This window comes from Saccopteryx leptura, chromosome 2 (genome assembly GCF_036850995.1).
Source record: "Saccopteryx leptura isolate mSacLep1 chromosome 2, mSacLep1_pri_phased_curated, whole genome shotgun sequence".
Lineage (NCBI taxonomy): Eukaryota > Metazoa > Chordata > Mammalia > Chiroptera > Emballonuridae > Saccopteryx > Saccopteryx leptura.
Genome location: NC_089504.1, coordinates 295448329 through 295472214, shown reverse-complemented (window position 1 = coordinate 295472214; position 23886 = coordinate 295448329). Strand labels below are relative to the sequence as shown.

At 42.2% G+C, this 23886-nt stretch overlaps 1 protein-coding gene across 2 annotated transcripts in view; it reads right to left on the bottom strand.

Annotated features, from left to right (window-relative positions):
- Positions 1-342: 342 nt before the first annotated feature.
- CAV1 (caveolin 1) overlaps positions 343-23886 on the bottom strand; it is a 38226-nt gene continuing 14682 nt past the window's right edge. For both annotated transcript variants that reach the window (XM_066362532.1, XM_066362533.1), the window contains exon 3: positions 343-2537. In XM_066362532.1, coding sequence (XP_066218629.1) covers positions 2196-2537 — 342 coding nt within the window. In that variant the 3' untranslated portion in view covers positions 343-2195. The remainder of the gene's footprint in view (positions 2538-23886) is intronic.

Here is a 23886-nt window from a genome sequence, read left to right as displayed (position 1 = left end):
TCCCTCCTGAATGTGTCATTTACCAAAGGAGAATATTAATAATCATCACACAGAGTTGTTAGGGGTTCAAATTAAACGGCATATAATAAAGCATTGGTGCAACTGCTGAACACATCTTTCTGATGAATTAGAACTTTTCTCTAACATAACTCACAAGTGGCAATGGCCTTAGAAGAAAGATCTCACTTAAACGACTGTAATACTTGACAAGTGGCAGACTACCGCCCCTCACAAACGCCTACAAATATGTGCACACTATGGACATGGACATCACACACACAAACACACTGACACAGACACTGATGTATACGCCCGCTTTGGGGAGAAACAGCAAAGCCGGTGTAGAATTGGTAAACATCTTTATTGTGCGGAGGCGTATGCCCGTTATAGGACATGCAAAATAAACAAGTGTAAAATCTATCAGTAAGCGTATCAAATGTCAGCTGTTGTCTGGAGTGGCTCTTGGATGAGGATGGGGACTAAGCGCATATGCAGAACAGACATGTCTTAGGGTACACAGTTTACAGACCGAATCGCAAAGCCATTTCCAAGTGATTTTTCTTATATAAAGATAAAAATATCATTACACTTAAAAAGGATGCGGTATAGTACATTTTCAGTTATGTACACAGATTCAAAGTAAAACTATGTCCATGCCAGTGTCTGTTTTAAATGCAAAAGATCAAAGTTGGTAGCAGGTTGGTAAGTAATGTGTCAAGAAAACTAGAAGAGGCAAAAAAGAAAAAAAAAAGTATAAAGTCAGGCAGAATTCCAACAGGTGTATGAAACTAAAAGTAACAGTGTAACTGAAGACTACAAATAAATTCCCCAAGGGCAGAATCTTAATGTGATCAGGGGACTGAAAGCTTTTGGATGTACCAGGGCTTTCTGTATGACTCAGGTTTACAGGTAACATTCCTCAGTTTGAGTTTAGAAGATTTTGAATTTATTCCAGCGAAACTACCTCAATCTTTTATTACTGCTCTCCTCCTCCATCTTCTTTCTGAGCAATATGATGCCTGGATTAGGTCCAAAGCTCCTGGCAGGGAGAGGGGCCATGTGTCACAGCATAACAGACGGTGCAAGTGCTTTACTTTGAAGGGGTCACATTTGCAATGACTCTGACAGTCTCACACAATGGCCTCCAGTGAGCCCTTCCCCGGAGGCCCACTGATCAACTGAAAAGGGAACAAATGTCCGGCCACTAAAACACTCTGGTGATGGATTAGTTTAGAGTCAGGAAAGCGTGATTATTCTTGAAAATAAACGAAGCTGAAGAGACATGCTGACCTCATTCGGCTGATGAGAGACAGGGAACGTTGGCTTCCAGTCCTGCCAGCCCAGAGAGGACTCAGCCCCATTTGTCCACCTCAGTTCATTTCCTGGGACTGCTGTAGACCATTCCCGATATCGGTAAAGATGGTGTGTGATATGCACAGACATGCACTTCATCCGACTCTGTTTCTCAGAGTCAGAAACAAGTGTGTAGAGCTAGGTAATGGGTTTTCTAATTGTGGTCTCTAGCGAGGTTGCTGACCTAGTGGAAACTGAGCAGTTGGACCCTAGCTGAAAAGGAAAATATGAAGAACAAGAAGGCACTTAGGTCTTATTATGTAACAAATATTGAGGCACAGAAAGTATCACAGGTTAAAACTTTGAAGAAGGGTAAGGCATTAGTCAGATTGTGTGAATGCAGGCTGTTTTCTAATATGATAACCAGGTTTCAATGGATTGTTAAAATGAATGGCAGCAATCCACTAACACTTCTCAGATCGTGAGGGAAAAATTTGCTTAAAACCAACCACACACCTGTACAATCAATGGCTGTAGTCTGGAATTCTTCCCTTACCATAAAATGATCAATATTTTAGAATAGGCAGTTGAAGTCATCAGTTCTTCATATTTCTCTCCAATTATCTTTCATATCTCAGCTAATAAAACAATGACACACATGCAAATAACAATGTAAGGAGGACATTTTAAATGGGTATAAAAAATTCAGACCACCAAAATAAAAATAGATGTAATAGCTCAGAAGAGACAAATAATCGTTACGAAAAATGAGTGATCTCTTTATGAACCAAGACAATTCATTCATATGTTGTTGCTGTACTTGCAACTTAAAACTTGAAATTGGCACCAAGAAAATTAAAAAGAGAAAAGAATCAGGCATACTTCTATCCTTGAAATGTCATTTATATTTCTTTCTGCATGTTGATGCGAATATTGCTGAATATTTTGCCAAAAGCCTCAAAGAGCGGGTCACAGAAGGTGCGGACGCAGATGGAATAGACACGGTGGATGCACTGAATCTCAATCATGAAACTCTTAATGTACGGCACGACTACCCAGATGTGCAGGAAGGAAACAATGGCAAAATAAATGCCCCAGATAAGTGCCATTGGGATGCCAAAGAGGGCAGACAGCAAGCGGTAAAACCAATATTTCGTCACAGTGAAGGTGGTGAAGCTGGCCTTCCAGATGCCATCGAAACTGTGTGTCCCTTCGGGCTCTGCAATCACATCTTCAAAATCAATCTGAAAGGAAGAAGTTACAGATCGTGAGCTTGAAATAGCAGAAAAGAGAAATAGCCCACTACTGAGTATCCATAAACACACTTTAGCCTTATGTACAATGTGAGGTGCTCAAGGCACCCGGCACAGCAGCAGCAGCAGCAGCAGCAGTGATTTCACTGCGAACTGCAAAAGCAGTTATTTGCTCCTGCCCTAATCTTACTGCATCTCTGGGGGTGGATCCAGGAGAACACGTTCTGCACGTGTTTCTTTACCATGTGAAAGGTTGAGAACCACGGCTCCAGGGGAAACCAAACGGATGTGATGAAATGCCTGCCTCCAACCTGGCAACATGGCTAAGTATGCAAGGCACTCAGTAAACGACCCAGCCTGAGTTAATTGCTCTCTGAGACAACTGCACACACAGTATTAAGGATAGTTAATCGATTATAGACTCTTTGAACACTGAAGTGTTAGATTTCTTCAGTGAATTAGATCATTATGAGTTGTGAGGACTCAGGAAATCTTCATGGGGTGATGGGTCTTGAACAGGACTTGGAAAACAATAGCGTATGACTTGGAGAGGAAGAAGGAAGCTTGGATATAGTGTAAGCAAGGCCCCAGGAACAAGGAAGGGTAATGCAGGGAATGTCACAGGCAGAGAGACTTGTATGGCCATGGCCGGCAAAGCAGCTTGAGGCTAGACTCAATATCTTTTTACTTACAGTGGGGGGTGGGGAGCCTATTGAAGATGTTGGAGAGGGAGAATGCACCTGCAGCCACAGTCGGCGCAGTCCCTGGTCAGGATGAATTAGACAGCAAGCACTGTGGAGGCGGGGAGAAGGGAGGACACTCCAGGCAGAGAGAGTGTTGCGATACCTCAAGGTTGAGACAGTAGGGGCAAATTGGAATAGTGACCATGGAGAAAAGAAAAAGAAAAGGAGAAGAAAGAAAAAAAAAGAAAAAAGAAAAAAAGAAAGAAAAAAAAATAAATTTTAGGGGTGTTAAAAGAAGAATCCACAGGACTTGAGTACTTTAAGGTTGGGATACAGAAAAGCCAAAAATGAGTGTTGAGCTTTTAATTTGCCTTCTGGGGAGAACAGAGGTGATATTAACATCAAGAAGAAAGTTAGAAAGGAAGGCAGTTAAAAGAATATTAAAAGAGAGCTTTGTTTTTGAATAAATAAACAGTCAAGTTTTGAATAAGGGCAGATGCAAATATCAGTGGTCCACACCGAATGAATCCCGCCGTGGTTGGTTTCCGTGACCACTAAGCAAATGAGACTGTAGTCACTCAGCACTTAACAGTTACCAAGTGCTACATGCATTTTCTCCATGCGATCTGGGGTTTCAAACCAAGCTGGGAAGGTAGGTGGTCGTTTTATGAAGTGGGGCCAGAATGCAAACTTGACCCCTTTCCCAGTAGCATTCTCTCTTATAGTACATGTTCACCTAACCAATTAATTCTCAGGCGATTGTTTTTTAAGTGAGAAAAGGGGAGGCACACAGACTCTCCCATGCACCCAAATGGGGATCCATCCACCCAGCAAGCACACTAGGGGGCGATGCTCTGCCCATCTGGGGCATTGCTCCATTGCTCAGCTGTGGAGCCATTATTTTTAGCACCTGTGGCAGAAGCCACAGAGCCATCTTCCACGCCCCAGGCTGAGGCCAACATGCTTGAACCAAATGAGCCATGGCTGTGAGGGGAGGTAGAGAGAGAGAGAAGGGAGAGAAATGGGAGGGATGTAGAAGCAGATGGGCGTTTCTCCTGTGTACCCTGACCTGGAATCAAACCTGAGACATCCATACACTGGGTGGATGCTCTCCTACTGAGCCAACCAGCCAGGGCCAATTCTCATATTTTATCCATCTGGAAGGATTTATATAGACAAAAACTGAAGCATAGGGTAAAAAAAAAAAAAAATTACTTCCAAAAGAGTGGGACCGAGCCAGCTCAACTGCTTGGTATTGGCAGATGTCTGAAGGATTCTAATGTAAACCCCCAAACAAGTAGATGGCTTCCAGCAGCAATGCAGCCAAGCTCAGGATTAGGGAGTGAAAACCTGGGTGACTCCATAGAGCCGCTCAATGCCAACGAGCCACCTTGAAGTCAACACACTGAAACACCTTTCAGAAAAAGTGCATGACGCTTAGCAGTGGTTAAAGTATATTTTCCATAATGCCCTGGTTCTGGATTTGTTGTTCAATATCCCAATAATGTAATATGTAAGTATGTCCACAATTATGTAAATAACTTACAGATTTATTGTTATTCTAAGTTTTTCTTTGCTCATTTAGATCTAGACTCTGAAGTACACATTATCTTGTCTGTTTTAAAAGGTTGTACAAACTATGTGGCAAGTGAGATTAATCCTTTAATGAGGTTTCTTTGCAATTTATTTAATTGTCTACTACGGGGCTTTGTTCTAACACTGCATTTTCCCAAAGCAATTAAAAATAAAGGCCTGTAGTTTTTCTTCATTCAAATGCAAAGTACCAAGAGAATTTTATTTTTTAGAAAGGACTTTGTTTTGTAAGAGAATTTGGTGAAGTCAAAATTAATATACTAAAGCAGGCATTCTTAATTTGGGTCAAAAAGAAAAAAAGGATAATGGTGGTCCGTGAATTCCCTGAAATGGGTATATATGTTTTGAGTGTGCAATGTACAAAAGTACATTACTTTTATATGAAAATAAAGAGTCTGTTACCAATGGGGTTTAGGAAGGACTTTATTGGAACAGAGGATTCCTGTCTCTTTACAGAACAAACTTTAAGCACATCTGCTTTGTGATTCTTTTTCAAGAAAAGAGATAATACTATCACTTGTTGACTGGCTGTTATGATCAGACACTGCTCTCATTTAACTCACAGCAACTTAGTAATATATTATTTCCATTTTACAGAAAAATGTGAAGTTCAAAATGTTAAATCGGGCCCTGGCCGGTTGGCTCGGTGGTAGAGCGTCAGCCTGGTGTGCGGAAGTCCCAGGTTCGATTCCCGGCCAGGGCACACAGGAGAAGCACCCATCTGCTTCTCCACCCCTCCCCCTCTCCTTCCTCTCTGTCTCTCTCTTCCCCTCCCGAAGCCTAGGCTCCATTGAAGCAAAAGATGGCCCGGGAGCTGGGGATGGCTCCTTGGCCTCTGCCCCAGGCGCTAGAGTGGCTCTGGTTGCAACAGAGCGACGCCCTGGAGGGGCAGAGCATCGCCCCCTGGTGGGCAGAGCATCGCCCCCTGGTGGGCGTGCCGGTTGGATCCCGGTCGGGTGCATGCGGGAGTCTGTCTGACTGTCTCTCCCCATTTCCAGCTTCAGAAAAATACAAAAAAAAAAAAAAAAAAAAAAAGAAAAAAAGTTAAATCGTCTAGGTAAATAGAGCTGGATTTGAATTTCGAATCTGGTCTGCAAGATACCAATTCTTTCTACAATCACATTGCTTTTTTAAAAATGTTTTTGAAAGTTTCTCTAAGGCAATTATAGTATTTCACAATTAAAAGGCACATGAACAAAAAAGAGTTTGCTGAATTTAATCTTTCTGGTAACTAAGAATTCCCGCAGTAGAGTGTTAAGGACAAGATCACGGACAGACACCACATGCACAACTGTTTATTAGTGAAGACATATAAACACATGTCTGCGTGTAAGATTTCCTGGTAATAACCTTATTTTTCCAAGCATACATATTAATGCTATTTTCAGTGAATATAATGGACATTCTTAAACTTTAAGTTGCTTAGAACATTTCAGGGTGGCTGTTTTATCAGTGTTTTCCAGAAACTGCCAGTGAGCATGATTTATCCTCAAACAGCCAAGTGAACTTAGAGCAGGTCTCCAGGGGTGGACAGCAACATGACAAAAAATAACATGTTATATAAATATATTCAGTTAGTTGCTGCTTTAGTCTTGAAAATTTAAGGTGGCTTAAGAGAACTAGCAGCCAATTAGATAAGAAAAACCAAGCAAGGCAGGTTAAGGACACACAGTGCAGCTGGAATAAGTCTTAGTTTCTCTCTGCCTCTATATCTGCAACAGGAGTAGTGATAGGGTTTTGGGAAGAGTACATGACATAGTTTTTGTAAAGTGCTTAGCATGGGAACAGAGCAGTGCCTTATAGTAAATGCTCAATAGATAGGGGCATTAAACTATTCCTTTCTCTGGGTAACTAAGATTGTCTGGGTTACAACTGTAATAAAAAAATACCAGTTGCAAAGCACAAGTGGCTGCGATTTCAAACCCACCAATGGCTCGAAAGAACTACCTTCTATTTGTAATCACCTTTACCACAACCCTCTGAGATGAATGCCATTGTTCCCATTTTACAGATCAGAATACAGTGGGAGGTTAAGTAATTATTCAAGTTCACATAAATGCTAAGGAACAAAGCTGGAACTCGTCCAACTTTAAGTCTGATCTATTTTTTACTTATGTATTTCTGGGGTGACAAACCCTTATAATACTCTTGCTTGCTGAATTTTCACCCAGATAGTATGCTTTCTAAAACATTCACATTTTGATTATTAAAGGAATTAGTCTTGTTCATATTTCCATTGTAAGTCAGAACAGCTAGTAACTAGGATGTTTTCCATTTTGGGGACTGGTTGTATTTTCATGGCCCTGCACAGTATGTTCTCACAATTCTGGGCAGCCAGCCAAGGACTCCCACTTTAGTTGGCAGATAAGGAAACTGAGGCACAGAACAATTAAAATAGGCCAGATATTCTCAAGGTCCCAAGGGAATAAGTGGGAAAGCTGAAATTAGAACTCTAACATCCTGATTCTCAGGCCTAGGTCCAGCGCCACACTCTACACAATTTCCCTAGAAACTTACATCTCTCTCCCCATATCTCTTCTCTACCTACCCCATCGTATCTCTAGGTCTCCTGTGAGTCTTTCATTGCCTTCTAAAAACCATTGACTTGAAAGGTATCTTTGTGTGAGGTTAGGAGAAACGTCCTTTTCACAACATGAACATGAACATTTCTGTACATCTATCCAGGGTAAAAAAAAACTGGAGGGAATTTTAAAATAAAATATCATTGTACCTTTTGACATATATTGATAATGCACTAAACCCAAAAAAGTTCTGTTAGTAATCAATCTGTCATTCCATTTAAAGATAGTTTAAAATTCCATATCAATCTAAGCACAGTTGCTCCAGCATATTCATAGACATTTAAAGTTGAAAGAATCCTTAAAGAAATGGAGTATCATTTGAGATAGAAAAACGAATGGCCCACACTGTCAGATGACTGGATCGAGGATACCTTTCCCTTTAATGGCAGACACAGGACTGGAATTCAGGCTTAGGTACTGTCCTGGGCGTTTCCACTACTACTTGGGCTACCACTACACATCTTCAATCAGTCTGATTTCTACATTCCATAACCAATGCCAAAGGCAGCTAGGCTTGCTTGTATCTGAACTTGAACACTATCTTGCTCTTAAGAGGTCCAGCAGGTCTACTGTTGAATGAATGATGGTGTCTCCCTCTGACAATCCCCAGTATGCTCTTGGTTCCCATGCATCATTGGTTCGATTTATTCAATATCAAAACTATCACTCTGGAGTTCTATTTACTCAGGGATTCACTCTTCTTATACCTTACAAGAGGGCAGGTCTTTCCTGGAGCCGAACTTTACCTGATCACTTAGATTTGGTGAAGAACAAGATTTGGAGACTTGCTTTTAAAACACACACACACACACACACACACACACACACACACACACACACACACACGAAGTGCCTGTGCCATTTAGTTTCTTAGAATGGGATTCCTAAGATGAGGTTGAGCTACCGCTCCAAGAACTGATTTTCTGTTCTGTGGTCTATGGAACAAATTGTCCTTCTGGCAAGAATCATGATGTGGAGCTTAAGATCAAAGGCATAAGTGTGCTTTAGTGATATGTCTGTGTCTTAATAGATGCTTTATAAGGAATCAGCAGTTTACATTACTAGATTTTATAAATGACATTAAATACCTTTGTGCAACATTGGCTTATGATGCTACAATTTTGGAAACATAAGTTACGAAAACCTAGCAGCAGACATCAGGCAAAACAATCTGTCATGTTGTGTTTTGATAATACTGGGCTAATATAGTAAATCTCAGAAGATTTCATCTTGTTAAATATATTTGATGGTAATATTTAGAAAACATTTTATATGTACACAAGATTAAAAAAAAAACATAAGGTCATTTTTTTGTCTCAAAATCTGGACACTATTTCTGAGTAAGGAATTTTTAAGAAGGAAACTTTAAGTACATGTAGGATTTCATAAACTATGATGCTTACATATCTATTTCTATGGGAAAATCTCTTTGTAGACACGTGGCAGAAATTGTGATTGTATTGGATGTATAGAACACATAAATAATGGCACACAAGATGTTTACCTAAGACTTATAGTTGCCTACCCACCATTCCTAGTTCTACTTCTCTGCCAACAGAATCTTCTTTATCCAGGTAATAGCAATAATTCTCAGAGATAAATCATAGTTGGTTTAGTTTATAGTAATGTTAGTTTCCTTGGTGAATGATTTGTTTATGGTAGGCACATGACCCAGTTCTGGCTAATGAGATCTAAGTGGAAATCTGTTAGGTGGGACTACAAATAAAGTTTTATTTTTCTTATGAAAAGACAGAAGCATATAATGTGGCCTTTTGTCTCTTTCATCTTGCTTAGATGATATGTAGCTTTAATGTAGAGAAGTCATATTGTGACCGTGAGGTGACATGCATGCGTAAAAGAATATAAAGTGCTACTTTGCCTTTATCGAGCTGTAAAAACAATGCCAGTAACTGTTCATCCCTAGACTTTCCCTTATGTCACATATAGACACTTATTTTTAAGCCACAACTATTCATATTTTTAGTTGCCTATAGCAGAAAGAATTCCTAAGTGATACAATAACATTCTTTCTTGCTGGTTGACACAGAAAGTGTACATCTTATTTAGAAACCTGAGTTCAGTGTCAAACTTCGGTGTATCTTCTCAAAGCTACTAGGCCAGGGATTTTCAACCTTTTTCATTTCATGGTACACATAAACTAATTACTTTTGAGGCATATCAAAAAATATATTATTTTTTGCTGATCTGACAAAAAAAGTAGGCATAATTTTGATTCATTCATACTGGACAGCTATTGTTGTGATGACTGTTGTCATTTTTTTAAATTTGACAGTCTAAGGGAAAAGAGATCAGTGCCCCTGACTAAATGGTCAAGTATTGCATATTTTAAAAGTTCTTGCAGCATACCAGTTGAAAATTGCTATACCAAACTTTGTCCCAGAATATGCTGCCTAACTTGTATCAGAAAATGTTTGCTTTGCATTAACATTTAGTTTTAGCAAAAAATTGTTAGGATGACAAATTGACTATGAAAGAAATATATGAATGTATTAAGTAATAGCATCTACAATGACTCCCAATGATTCCCCCTCCCCCACTTCCTGGTATTCATGACCTGTGCAATGACCTCCCTTTGAGTGTGGGCTAGAATTAGTGATTTGCTTTTTTTTTTAAATCAAGTGAGAGGTGAAGAGGCCGACAGATAGACTCCCGCATGCACCCTGACCGGGATCCACCCTGCAAGCCCTCTACTTGGGCAATGCTTTGCCCATCTGGGGCTGCTGTTCTGTTGCTTGGAAACTGAGCCATTCTAGTGCCTGAGGTGAGGCCATGGAGCCATTCTTAGCACTGGGGCCAACTTGCTCCAACCATTTGAGCCATGGCTGTGAGAAGAGAAGAGAGAGATGAGGAGAGAGAGAGAGAGAGAGAGAGAGAGAGAGAGAGAGAAAGAGGGAGAGAGAGAGAAGAGGGAAGGGAAGGGTAGAGAAGCAGATGGGCACTTCTCCTGTGTGCCCTGATCAGAATTGAACCCGGGACTTCCACACGCTGGGCCGATGCTTTACTGCTGAGCCAACCAGCCAGGACATGGTTTGCTTTTAAGTACTAAAATATGGCAAAAATGATGGGCTGTCTCCTCCCAGGTCAGGCTATAAAAGACTGTGCCGGATTGCTTCCTTTCTGGCTCTAGCTTGCCTGCTCTGCTGGAAGCCGGCCAGCGTGTTGTGAGTTGTCCTATGGAGAGGTCTAGGTGGAAGGCACTGAGAAAGGGCTCTCTGGCCAACAGCCACTGAGAAACTGAGGCCCTCAGTCGAACACCCTGGGAGGGACTGACGTCGGCCAGGCGAGTAAGCTTGTCAGTGGGCCCTCTCCCAGCTGGCCCTTGAGACGTCTCCAGCCCTGACACTTGGGTTGCAGCTTGTGACAGGCCCTGAGCCTGAGCCACTCAGTTCAGCCCACTTGCATTCCTGACACGCTGTAAGGTGACAAAGGTTTGTTGTTTTAAGCCATTAAATTTTAGGGTAATTTGTTATGCAGCTATGGAACACTAATACAATTACAAAGCAACTACTTTCATTTTGATTATCATTCCTTAGTTTCTATTTTATTAGTCTTTTCTACTAGTTAATTTGGTTTTCATACTTATAGAGAAAATGTATACAATGAATCTATATACATATCCAGGATTTGGTCCTGGGGCAAAATCCAGAAATATATGAGGAGGAAATACAGAATTTTCAGCTTTTTAAAATTCACGTCAAACAGAATATTATAATATTGTTAGGCCATTGCTGGTTTTCTACTGAGATGTGCACCAAAGACAAAGAAGCAGCTTCACCTAGAGCAGTGGTACCCCACCTAGAGCAGTGGTACCTTCACCCTGGGCCGCGGACCGGTACTGGTCCATGGGCCATTTGGTACTAGTCTGCAGAGAAAGAATAAATAACTTACATTATTTCCGTTTTATTTATATTTAAGTCTGAACGATGTTTTATTTTAAAAAAATGACCAGATTCCCTCTGTTACATCCATCTAAGACTTACTCTTGACGCTTGTCTCGATCACGTGATACATTTATCCATCCCACCCTAAAGGCCGGTCCGTGAAAATATTTTCTGACACTGAACTGGCCCATGGTCCAAAAAAGGTTGGGGACCACTGACCTAGAGGACTCACCACTGCACCTGGACTGCACTGATAGGCACCTCAGTGCCCAGGGGTCCTCAGCAGGGGCAATGTGGCAGAGGACCAGCTGGGCGTGAGAGTGGGATGCTTGCTAAAATGCAGATGCTCAGGCCCTATTTCAGACTCAGATTCTCTGGGTTGGGGCCTGGGGAATCTGTACTTATAACAAAATTTCTCCTTTTTTTTCCATGCAAAAGTCGAGAGTAGGTCATGCTCCCTTCGACTTGGAGACAGCTCCTTCTTGTCTCTGCTGCTGTCCCCCTCTGTGCCTTGAAGCTCTGTGTCTCTCCCCGCTTCTCCCCAGAGGCTCCTCATGTGCTGCGTGGCATCTGGAAGTTGGTAGATGATGAATGGAAATCATCTTTGAAAGGCTTTTCCTAATTTAAGCCCATAAATATGTATCATTGGACAAGAATGAATGACTATTATTTATTATGAAAAACACACAAACTGGCAATGGAAATCTTGATTTATTTTCATGATTCTAAACCCAGCTTAAACACATGCTTGTTTTCAAAAATCAAATACGCACCTCTGAAATCCTAATGGATGTACCAAATCCAGGCACAGAGGAGGGATTGAACACTTCGAGCTCCCTTCGCCAGGCTCACACATTTCCAACATGTTGAGCAGCCTTTGAAGTCAAGGAATAAATGTTGTGCATGAGTGTGTGGGTGCAGAGAAGGCTAAGGACCAGCATGGTTAAATGCTCCCAGAACACAGGAACTTCGCTCCAGTGCCCATCTGTTTTGTCCAGGGCGAGGGCAAATGCCCGTGTGCTTACTGGGCCAAACTGGCAGCGCTGGAGGAAAAGGCCACGGTGTTCTCACAGTCCTGCGGGCAAAGTGGCAGTCTGGATTGTGTTGCCAACGCCTGCAGTGGCTTGGATTCCCTGAGGACCCACATGTAACCTCAGGAAACGTGTAAATCTGGGTGGTAACTGACATATTCTTGGGCTGTCTTGGGGGGGGGCGGCATTGGGCAATTTACCATGCACCAGACCACAGGGCTGTCTCTTAGAGGGAAGGAGCAGGCTGCATGCTAATCAGGGTTCAAGCTGGAGAGGGTAAAATGTGGGTATTTAGCTACCTCTGTGAGCCAAAGGGGGCGGGGTGCCGAGGGACTCACAGGGCCTGGCCTGGACCTCCAAGTGGAACCTTTGAGTCTCTCCCTCGGGCTGACCTCTGCCTTGTTTCTTTCCAGACATGACGGAGGCCTTAGAATAATGACATCCTACATTGATAGTGTCCACTCAACTGCTTCTCTTCACAAACTGGGGAAGTTCTAGGTTCTTGTCAGAATAAGGATGGAAGATAGTCTTATTTTTTCACGAAGGCAAGATACACCTAACTAATAAACGACAGGACCAAACCAGAACTTAGGGCAGGTCTGTGCCTGTTGTAGCCACATACGAATTAGCAAGTAAATATTTCTTCAATATGTGTAATATGCTAAAGGAGCTGTAAGCGACCATTGTAAAGATGTAGATGTACATCACATTGCACTCATCAATATGCTATCTCTTATAAATTCTCTACTTGGTATCAATATATTATCTCTTATAAATTTTTACTTGGTATCACAAGTATACTTTAATTAATTGCTCTTTTGGTATCCCATTTTATTCAAAATGATCTTATTCACCACAGTTCTATGATATCACCACCATTGGGACCAAAATGGAGTGGAGGGTTGGTTATCATTCAGATGACTTGGGCAACATGGAAAGCCTACAAAAGGGGAAATTTGAATCAGATGTTTTCAACTTTAAGGAAAACAATATTTAGAAAATATTGATTACTGGATTTTTTTAAAATTTTCATTTTATTTCATTTTAGAGAGGAGAGAGAGAGGGAGAGAGAGAGACACAGAGAGAGAGAGAGAGAGGAGAGAGACAGGGGGGAAGAGCTGGAAGCATCAACTCCCATATGTGCCTTGACCAGGTAAGCCCAGGGTTTCAAACCAGTGACCTCAGCATTTCCAGGTCGACACTTTATCCACTGCGCCACCACAGGTCAGGCCTGATTACTGGATGTTTTTGCTTGGTTAGGTTTTGCCCCAATGATCTGAATAAGTACAGTTGTGCGGGCCTGGCCCCGAAGTAGGGAGCACACTGGGGTATGGTGGGGGGCCTCTGAGAGGAATCCCGGTGGAGGTTGAGGGACTGCGGGCTTCCCCTGCAGGGACCGCAGAGAGCCCGGCCGGGAAGGGGGTGAGGAAGAAGGTGCATTTGTTCTTTGGTTCTTCTAGTCCCCACTTTTCTTCCGTGTGTGTGTGTGTGTGTGTGTCTGTCTGCATGTCAGGAGAGGAGGCCTATGAGTAATTTGTGCTTTACAATGAATTTGGTAACTAGTTCCTTTCTTGGCAGGCGTGCAGGTGGCTGTGCAGAGCAAGGCAGAGTGTCAAGGCAGAGTGTCACTGCCGATTGTCCTTGAGGTGCCACTGATGGACTTCAGGCAGCAGTGCAGCAGCTGGGTTCTGAGGCAGACTTTTATAGACACCTTGGAATAGCCACAATTTATACGATAGGCGTTATCCCATCACACCCCATATGCGAGGGCCTGCAAAGTGGTGCTATTTCCTCCATGTCACAGATGAGGAGACTGAGCCTCAGGGAGGTTGCGATCAGCAACTAGACCAGTGGTGGGATTCAGCCGGTTCTCACTTGTTCGGCAGAACCGATACCTAATTTTTTGTTGAGTTTGGCAAACAGTTTGTTAAAATGGCACTTGTAATCAGGGTTCTCCTAAGGTGGGTGCCTGGGCAGCCACACAATGTGGAAATCACAAATTTGCAAATTTACATTCCTTACTCTTTTTTAACGTTCATCTGCACAATGGCGTATTCTAAGCGCCCCTAATAATGTTCATTCCGTCCATAGGTGAAAAAAACTTGATGGAACTATGCTTGTAATATTTATTTATTCATTTCGTAAAGCTTATTATACCTTTGATGAAATACTACATTTTAATTCCCTCACATTTGTTACTTCAGTAAACAAACATATAACATAAAGACAAAAGTGCCAAACCAGGGAATGACAAGCTGCCATTGGAAATATCTTAAATAACAGTTTTATTGTTTTTTTGTTAGGTATTATTAAATATTTTTTTCATTTATATTTAAAAACTTTTGTAACATAATCTAGTTTTGTGTGCCTCTTTTATTGTTCTTGTTTAAGTATGAAATGTATGAAATAATCAACTACCTTCCGGTATATTGCTTTTTCATACCTAGAACAGTCATTAGGGCAGAGAATCGATTGTTATTTGAATCCCAGCACTGGACTGGGCCAATCCAAGCTTTAGGTCTCCTGGTACCTCAGTTAGTCTCCCGCCCTTTGTAACCCCCATCTCATTCTGTTTATGCGACTCTGCCCATTCAAGCAGTCATGAATGGGTTTCTGAATCCACATGCTTTCCCTTGCCTGCACCCTGGCTTCCCATCCAAGCTGATAGAAAATGTCGTCTCGGCCTCAGCTAATGGCCATTTCCATCAGGAAGGGGTGTGTGATCCAGGCAAGAGGGTGCAGCTGGCTTCTGCTGCCGTCAGACGTCCACGGTCAACGTTGTCCTCACTCCCCAGCGGCCAAGCTCCTCTCTGGCCAGGACCCTGCTTTGCTTCACTGATCGGCGTCCCCACCGCATCCTCCTTTCCCTTTGGTTTTTCCCGCTTTACCATAATATTGTGCCTTTTCTTATTCCATTCCTTTAGGGCCAGTGGTTTGGAAACATTAATGAACTCAAGAATTGTCTGGGGATTTTGCTAAAATGAAAATTCCTGAGATTCTGTATCTAAAAGTAGGGTCCAGGTGTCTGTACCTTCTTCCCCCTATTGATTTAGGTCATCCAAGGATGACACTTTGAGAAGTAAAAACCACATTGAATTTCATTCTCGGCTAGACAAGAGGACCTGGCGGGCACAATAGTAGGTTAGTGACTGTGTTGCTTCCTACTTTTGAAAAGCAATATAGTGACCTGGTTGATAGCATGAGGGCTGGCTGTGCTATCTCAGATATGCTACTAAACCTCTCTGTGCCTCAGTTTCTCATTGCTAAAATGCAGGTATAATAGTACTTACTTTATAGGATTGTTCTCTGTATTAAATAACTTATGTCAAATGTTTAGGGCAGTGTCTGGGGCAATGGTCAGTGCTACAACAGGAACTCTTGGCCCAGGTGCCCCGATCAGAAGTGGGAAAATGTCAGAGATTTCAGTAACAGCGTTGGAAAGACAGAGGAGATATTTTGGCAAAGAAGAACTTCTTGGCATTCCTGAAATTGTTTCATTGAGGTGCCTGCTTATTTTTCATTCTGCCTTTAAGTGAGCAAGAAGGGTTAGTTCATCTCTAGCTAGTGCATCAGTCTTCTGGAGTTTATTACAAACATGAGGCATAAAGGGACCAAATGTCCCCTGGGGGAGGAGATGGCCCAGCTGCAGGAATGCCTAATGTGTCAGAGAGTGGCAGCAACACCAGGAGGTGGGCCTCTATTCACTTTGGGTTCATTCCTTTTGCTTTATGTTTCTTTTCCTTTTGTTTGAGGGTAACTGCTAAGTTTCTCCAACTTTTGTTCTTAGACAGGAGTATGAACTACCCTAGGGTTTGTAGTATACCTCCAAAATGTAAGCTGAAATTTCCTACTTTTATAACAAAGACATACATTCCTAGTTTACATCCTGATATACACTGAATTATGTTCCCCTCAAAAAAGATATGTTATAGGCTTTTCCCCCAGCTCCTCAGAATGCAACAGGGTCTTGCAGGTGTAATTAGGATGAGGTCATCATGAAGTAGGGGGGCCCCTCCTCCAGAGTGGCTGGCATCCTTGTCAGAACATGGCCGTGTGAAGGCACACGGGGAGAAGGCCACGTGGTTGGAATGATGCAGCTGCAAGCTGAGGAACGCCAAAGGTTGCCAGTGAACATCAGGAGCTAGGGAGAAAAAAGGAAGGACCCTGCGTGTTTCAGGGGCAGCCTGGCACTGCTGACATGCTCATTTTGGACTTTAGGCTATACATTTCTGTTGCTTTCAGCTACCCAGTTTGTGTGTTTCTTCTTAAGGTAATCCTAAGAAATGAATGCATTTGAATCCTTTGGAAAGAGCTAAAGACTAATCCTGGTGACGCGGTGGTATCGGGGTTCCTGCGCCTTCCGTGGGCTGCCCGCTTTTTCACGTGGCAGAAGCCACACTTTGGTGCACATGAGACCGGCTGGCCGTGGGCCTTCTTCAGGAACCTGGAACCCCCGCCCCTGTCCACATGGGCTCGCATTTTCATTATGACAAAAATGCACCTAGTTTCATTATCACAAAAGCGGATAGCTCAGTACAAAGCAGGCTGCCTATCTTTTGATCCCTTTTATAATCTTCAGGCTTCTGGTATCAATGAGGTGGCACTTGATGATGGTGAGTGTTGCAAAGCAACTGACACGAACTGTGAACGGCACAAAAACAGGCCACAGAAAGGCTAGTGATAAAAGCACTGAACTTGAACAGGGAGGCGTGAGACTTTGGGGACACTGATGCTGCCATCCTAGAGGAGAAGTAACTACAGTTTGTCCATGGGTTGCGAGTTCTCTTGCCAAATAGAAAAGTCCCCTATCACTTAACACGTGGAAATCTTATTTTAATCCAAACACGTCATTATGAGGATTCATCCAGAGATATCACTTGCTCACAAAATTTCGTGCTTACACTCGGGAGTTTGTTATTTTTTCAACTTCTGGGTGTGTCATGGCACAACTATGAATGATTACCACATTAAAGAAAATAAAGCTCTTTCGAGTCTATCAAAGACACAGAAACGGAAATGTCTTCACCATTTTCGTGCTACCAATTGGTCTGCATAGACATTTGTTTGAACTTGAGGGGTTTTTTTTAAACACTATTAACTTCTTTTCAGTTTCTACAGTTCACTTCCTGATGGCAGAGGCTGTTTCCTTCTATTCAGTTAAGTCAAAGTAGGGTTCTAGCAGCTTCGTCTTACCTCACTGCTGGAATATTTTCCCCTCCAGTGCTTTGAGTCTGTTTATTAAACAGCTAGAAAATGAACGAAATAAATCTCTGCAGGTTTGAACATTGCTTTGGCAAGTGAGGAAAAGGATCTACACCAGGTTCTTGGAAGGTCTAAGCAGGACGATCGCAGCCCGTTCTACGGCTCTCGAGACATGGCCTCATTTCTGTCACAGGGTGTCTGCATCTGGGCCCTCATGGCGTTTTGTCATTAAGATGGTGAATGCTGTCCTGTGCACCAGCATTTCTGTCCTCTGCTCCTTAGATGCTGGTAGCACTTCCTAAATTTCTCCAGATATTGCCAAATGTTCCCTAAGAGAGACGGGGAGGGGCGGGACTATGCCAAGTTGCAAAGCCCTGCTCTAGAAAATCAGAATATGATGTAATGAGACAGGGCCTGAGATTTGGAAATATTTACACTCTAGAATGCTTGCTTGTTTATTGCAGGAACTTTCCGTTTTCAGTACTTGGCCTTGTAAGTTCATTTATTCATTCCTTCAGGATTGATGAAGCACTCATTTTCTGAGGATGGATTAAGTAAAGTGAGAAAGCAGAGGCAGGATGGGGCTAGAGAGCTGGTACATGTCACTGAGAAAGGGACACTGGGAATGGATGGTCTCTGCTGGTGACGCCTACTCAGGAATCATCCCCATGGAAGGCAGTGACCTTCCTGGGGCCATCCCTTACTTTTAAGGTAATAGAGGAAGTCACTTTCTTGCACCATCCCAAATCACCAACTTCTTGAGTTCAGACTGGAATGATTTCTTCCAGGACAGTGGCCCATGGCCTCTCCTGATCCGGGGCCTTCCACTCGCTGTGGTGTTTACCGGGATCACACCTTCCATCAGTCTGCACTTGTCTGACTCTGAGATTTTTATAATGTGTTAACCTAAATGTTTTTTCTTCAAAGACTTCTTTCTGGTCCTCACTTTTTTTTTCCCCTAGACTTTTTTTTCATCCAGCCAGTCACACACTTATTTAATGTTGTGATATTTTTCCTGCTACTGGATTGTAAGCTCCCTGGAATGTATGAGCCATTAAGTTAATATTTATTGAATAAAAAAATGAATGAATTAATGAATGCTACCATTTTTAAGTTACAGTTCTCTGTCCCATTTACAAGAGCACCGACCTGCTAAAATCTCCTTTAGGAAAAAGGTTCTGAATGTGTTATTATCTAGGTGAAGGGTTAGTAATTGCCTGCATTGACTGCATTTATTTATGTTAGCCCAGTCACAGTAAGGGTGGATGAAGGGTGACTAACGGCAGGGAAGACAGATCAATTCAGTTTTTGCTTATCATGAACCTTGGATTCAAACCCTACAGATTTTGACATAGCTTTGTTTTGGGAGCTGACAAATTCCCCAAGAAGGTTCAGGTGGTCTGGAATTCAAACAACCTTGTTCACCTGCAGAATCATATGGCTGGGTTGCTAAGTGATGGGACTAAAAAAACACAACTTTATAGCCGGGTAACGGGAAAATTGTTCTCAAAGTATCTGTGCTTCTGCCCTGAAGTTTGTAGTCATCCGATCCTTTGCTCACAGATGGCCTGTGAACTTCAAAATGTGGCCACATGAACTGGGTGAGTTTGACAACTGTCAGCATTCAGAAAGTCTCAGCATTTTCTGTTTAGCTAGACCTTTTTAAGACCATTGCTGTAACTAAAGTTGCAAGTCATTGTGCACTTCTCTGTTTATGAAGTAAGAGGAATTGGCTGGTTACAAAAAAAAAAATTACTGAAAACTTGCAGTCACATTGGAACTGATTTTCTAAACCATCTTGAAACACAAACAGACAATTTGGAGTCAAGCGCAATAAAAAAGAAGGTGCAGAGTTCCGAGCCTAGATGAGAAGAGGAGGGAATGCTAGCTCCTGACCTTCTTCAATGCCAAGTGTTTACTTGTGGCGTACATGCAGCCAGCGTGCCATCTGCTGCTGCATAGCTCGGAACTTCAAGGTGACTTCATTAAGTCCCACAGCTTGAATATTAAGAATGAAAATGACAATTGGTAAAGTTTAGGAAGAAGGTCTTTAATAGGCTTCCATTCTTTTATGAACACTGGTCAATCGGAATCAAAGATTTTAGAAATGAAAGTGGTTGAGGGAGGTTTAAGTTCAACTTGATTGCTCTAGATGGAAAAACTGCTGTCTAAAGGGTACAGTGACTCTTCCAAGGCCCACGTAACCTTCGGTATCCATGTCGTAGAAACGTCCTCAGAGGCTCAGTGTGCCCATCAGCTTGAGGAGTGACTGGCATCAGTAAAGCACTCCTCAGTGACCTGGGATCTCTTCTCTGTGTCAGGCACTGGGGAAATGAAGGACACTGGCTCATCCCTAAATACAGTGATGCTTCTTGTAGCCACTGGCAACACAGGAATTTTGCTGCACCATTAAAACCAGTGTGTGTTGTCAGCTCCATTCCTCATACGCTCGAGCCATGATCCGAGGTAGGAAAAGGGGCATGGAGATGACACTGACACTCCAGCCAATCCATCTTCCTCTTGGGGGAGAGAAAGAATAGAAAAATAAAGGGAAATGCAACAGGGCTGGATTACGGACGTGACGGGATGGATCTCATGTACAAATCTATCTTACGCTGTTGCTACAGCAGCGTTCCAGAAAGTGTTTCTTGTAACGGGAATTTGAATGGCAAATAGGATATTCCAATAAAAATGCTAAGCAGTCCCCAGAATGAGAAGTAATAATTCTTCACTGTGGCCAATACACGTTTGTGAAAGTTTTATCAGGGCACAGAATTTTATTATTAAATTCTGAGAGTCTAGACCAGACTTAATTCTGGCTGTACAATAGCATCACCTGGGAGCTTTAAAAAAAATACACAGGCCTGGGCCCCACCATAAATCAATGCCATCAGAATTTCTAGAGACGGGTGTGCACAACAGGATTTTTCAATGTTCCCCAGATGATTTGCAGCCCGGGTAAAGAACCACTAATCTCAAGTCATGAAACAGCCTCTTTTGGCAGAAACAACACTCTCATGAGTTTAAATCACAATAGGGGTTTATACAAGTTGCAAAGCTGTGTGGATATGCACTGTGTAGGAGGGAGTGGATGGGCAGGCTTGCCATAAAGATAATGTTTCATACTGACCTTTTGGTACACACAATGCATGCATTTTGCAGTTTTCTGCTTTCAGATGTTTACCACTTGCATTCTCAACCACTGTTAGGTTGCCACATAAATTCCTCTTTGCCCCCAAACAAACCAGGTATCTTGAGAAAATAGAGAAAAGCTCTCATCCAAAGGCTGCCTACGCTTAATTACGAGGCTGTGTGTCACTGTTGTTGGACCCCAAATTGCAATTGTAGAGGTAGACGGATTTGAGAAGTTACACAGACAAGTAAGGGACTTAACATGCAACTATAACAAAACAACCTCTTTTGACACAGTCCAGGGATTAACATTCACTACCTGGAATTGCTTTTCCCATGTAAATGAACACTTAAAAAGAAATAAGAAATAAGTGTTTACCCTTTTTTCTTCTTGTCTGAATGGTGATTGTGTCTGAGCAGTATTTTGTTGTAAGTCTCACAATAATCTGGAAGTACCCATAAGAAGTTCTCATTCTAAGTTCCCTTTCAACGCTTCTAACAAATCATCCAGACAAAACGGTCCCTCCACAACCATACCTGAGGCTTCTCTTCATCCCCAATCTCCTTCCTTTTGGTCTTCCCAGCATCTCTACCTCTCTTAAAAGATTGAAACAGGAACCCATTTTTAATATTGACCAATAGCAAATAAAGAATCTTGTACAGGACATTGCTTTTATCACATTGTCCATTCCATTCCATTCATTATGCTTCCTTTAAAATATTGTTAAATCATAGGTGGGACACAAAATTGAGACTCATGGATATAGATAAGAGTGCAGTGGTACCAGGGGGAGGGGAAGTGAGGAGAGGGACGGGGGTGGGGGGAGAGGGACTTAAAGAGAAACAAATATGGGGTGATGGAGAATGATTTGACTTTGGGTGATGGGTATACAGCATAATCAACTGTTCAGATGATGGAGATGTTTTCTCTAAATCTGTGTACTCTGGTTGACCAATGTCACCCTGTTAAATTTAATTGTCTAAATAAAAAAATTGTTAAATTATTGACATGTTTAATGGTCAGGAACAATTGACAAACTTAGTTTGGGGCCCCTATTGCCCAAGGGGTATGGAACATGGTGGATTCATTGGAGGATGAATTTACAATAGTGATTTTCACCCTGGAGATCTTGGTGTCTTGGAAGCTGTGAAATTATTACAAGGAGTTTCCATTTCCATTATGCTCACCATGCATCTTGGTTTTGCACATCAAAAGCTCCCACAGAAATGATAACCCTCTTCTGTGTTGCCTATTTTTCATGTACGTATTTTACTGTTTGTTTACTACTCAATATCTCTGTTTCATTTCTGCTCATAAAATATTATTTTACTTTGTATTGGTCTTGATCTTATTTTCATGGGGTATTTGCAATTTGTCATAATTGCTTTGATGTTATTTTTAGCACAGATGCTAGCAAGGTCATTATAATTGATGCCATTTGTAAGTTGAGAGTCCTCTTAACTTGCTCATTCCAGTCTGATAAAATATTACACGTGCAAGACAGTGGCACCGGTTGTATATAAAAGAGCAGTCACACCTAAACTTCACACTGCTTATCACCACCCTCTTTGATAGCTCCTTCTGAACTGAATCCTGACCCTGATTTCCTATATTTAGCTTGTTGATTGGTAAAACTATGTGGGATCAAATTGACAAGTCTCCCTTTTATACATATTACAGTAAATCCACCTCCTATCAAAGGAGACGAGAGAAAGAAATATGTCTGGGAAAGGAGCCAATGGTCGCTTCACTAGGCACAGACACAGTAATGGAATGAATAATGCTCGACCTTGTTTAGAGGCAAGTTAAGTATTTTGACTTTTGTTTTTCTCGTAAAAAGATATCTGAAATCTATGAGAGACCACCTCGGAGATACAAAGGTACTTCTCTGTTGTTGGAATGGTGGATCCATGGTCACCACCTCTCAGCTGGTGAAACCTCAGGACTCCATGTACTTGACATTTAAAAGTTCTGAAGCCAAGAAGAAGGAAGAAGAAGCTCTGGTTCTATAAGCTGTTTTCTTCTTCAGGCATGGAAGATTTTGGATTTTTCTTCAAGATGTCTCCTGACCTAGACACTCCTCTGATGTCTGCCATTGTCTGGGGGCACATGGGAGGCTTCTTACTTCTCTCTTGGCAAGGGAGTTCTCAAGTGGCCTTTCCACGTCTGGCCCCAGGGAGCAATGCTGAGCAGCCAGATGGCAACTCCTGGCATCCTGGGATTTTGCCTGCTCAGGCTTTAGGCTGCCTGAGACACATATTTGTGTCCTCCTCAAAATGGAGATTAAAACAAAAATCTTAATAAATATATACGTATATCAGAACATGTTTTCTCTTTACATTGGTAAATAGGGTGAATGTTTTTGGATTCCTTTTTCTAACTGAATTTATTGGGGTGACACTGGTTACCAAAATCATACAGGTTTCAGGTGCCCAATTCTACAACACATCTCTGTACTCCTGCTTCTGTGTTTGTTCACCCACCCAAGTCAGGTCTTCATCCATCACCATTTATTTGCCCCCATAAGGATTTCTTTAATTATTTGGATATGCTTTTTCTTAAAATTTTTAAATGTGGCCTTTTATAGGAAAAGAAAAAGGTTAAAGAAAGACACTCAATAGTGAATCCTACTGTCTTTTCAATTAGAGGAGACTTTCAGTTACTTCAAGAAGAACTTCAGATTCTTTTCAGCAGATTTAATTTGGCGTTTATGTTCTAATGGCCGACTCGGTCTGGGGCAGTGTGGTGGGCACTCAGAGGCATGCATGGGGAGAGAGGTATGCAGAAAGAGTAGCCAAACACTCATAAGGCTTTGATAGATGCTAAAATAGAAATAAAAACAGCATGCGGTAGAAGCAAGAGAAGAGCTGAGCAGTTCTGAGGAGGGTGGTCAGGGGGGCTGACAGACCCAGGTACCCCAGGTGAGCCTTGGAAGGTGGCGCAGTCCTGGACCACCCACACAGGGGTGTGACAGGACTCATGGGTGCTCCCTGTCTGGGGCGGAGTAAGTGCTTCCTAAATAGTTGTTGAATGGCCTTCCTGGAAAGCACATTATCTGAGAATGACACTCCTACCTTTATAACTAGAGCAGTAGAGGGCTTACCCAAAGATACTGTAGTGTAGTGAACAATTTCTCTCCCTACAAAACAGCCCGATGCCCTGCAACAAGCAAGGAAGAGAGAGCTGCTATCTAACCAAATAATTGGTGATGAAG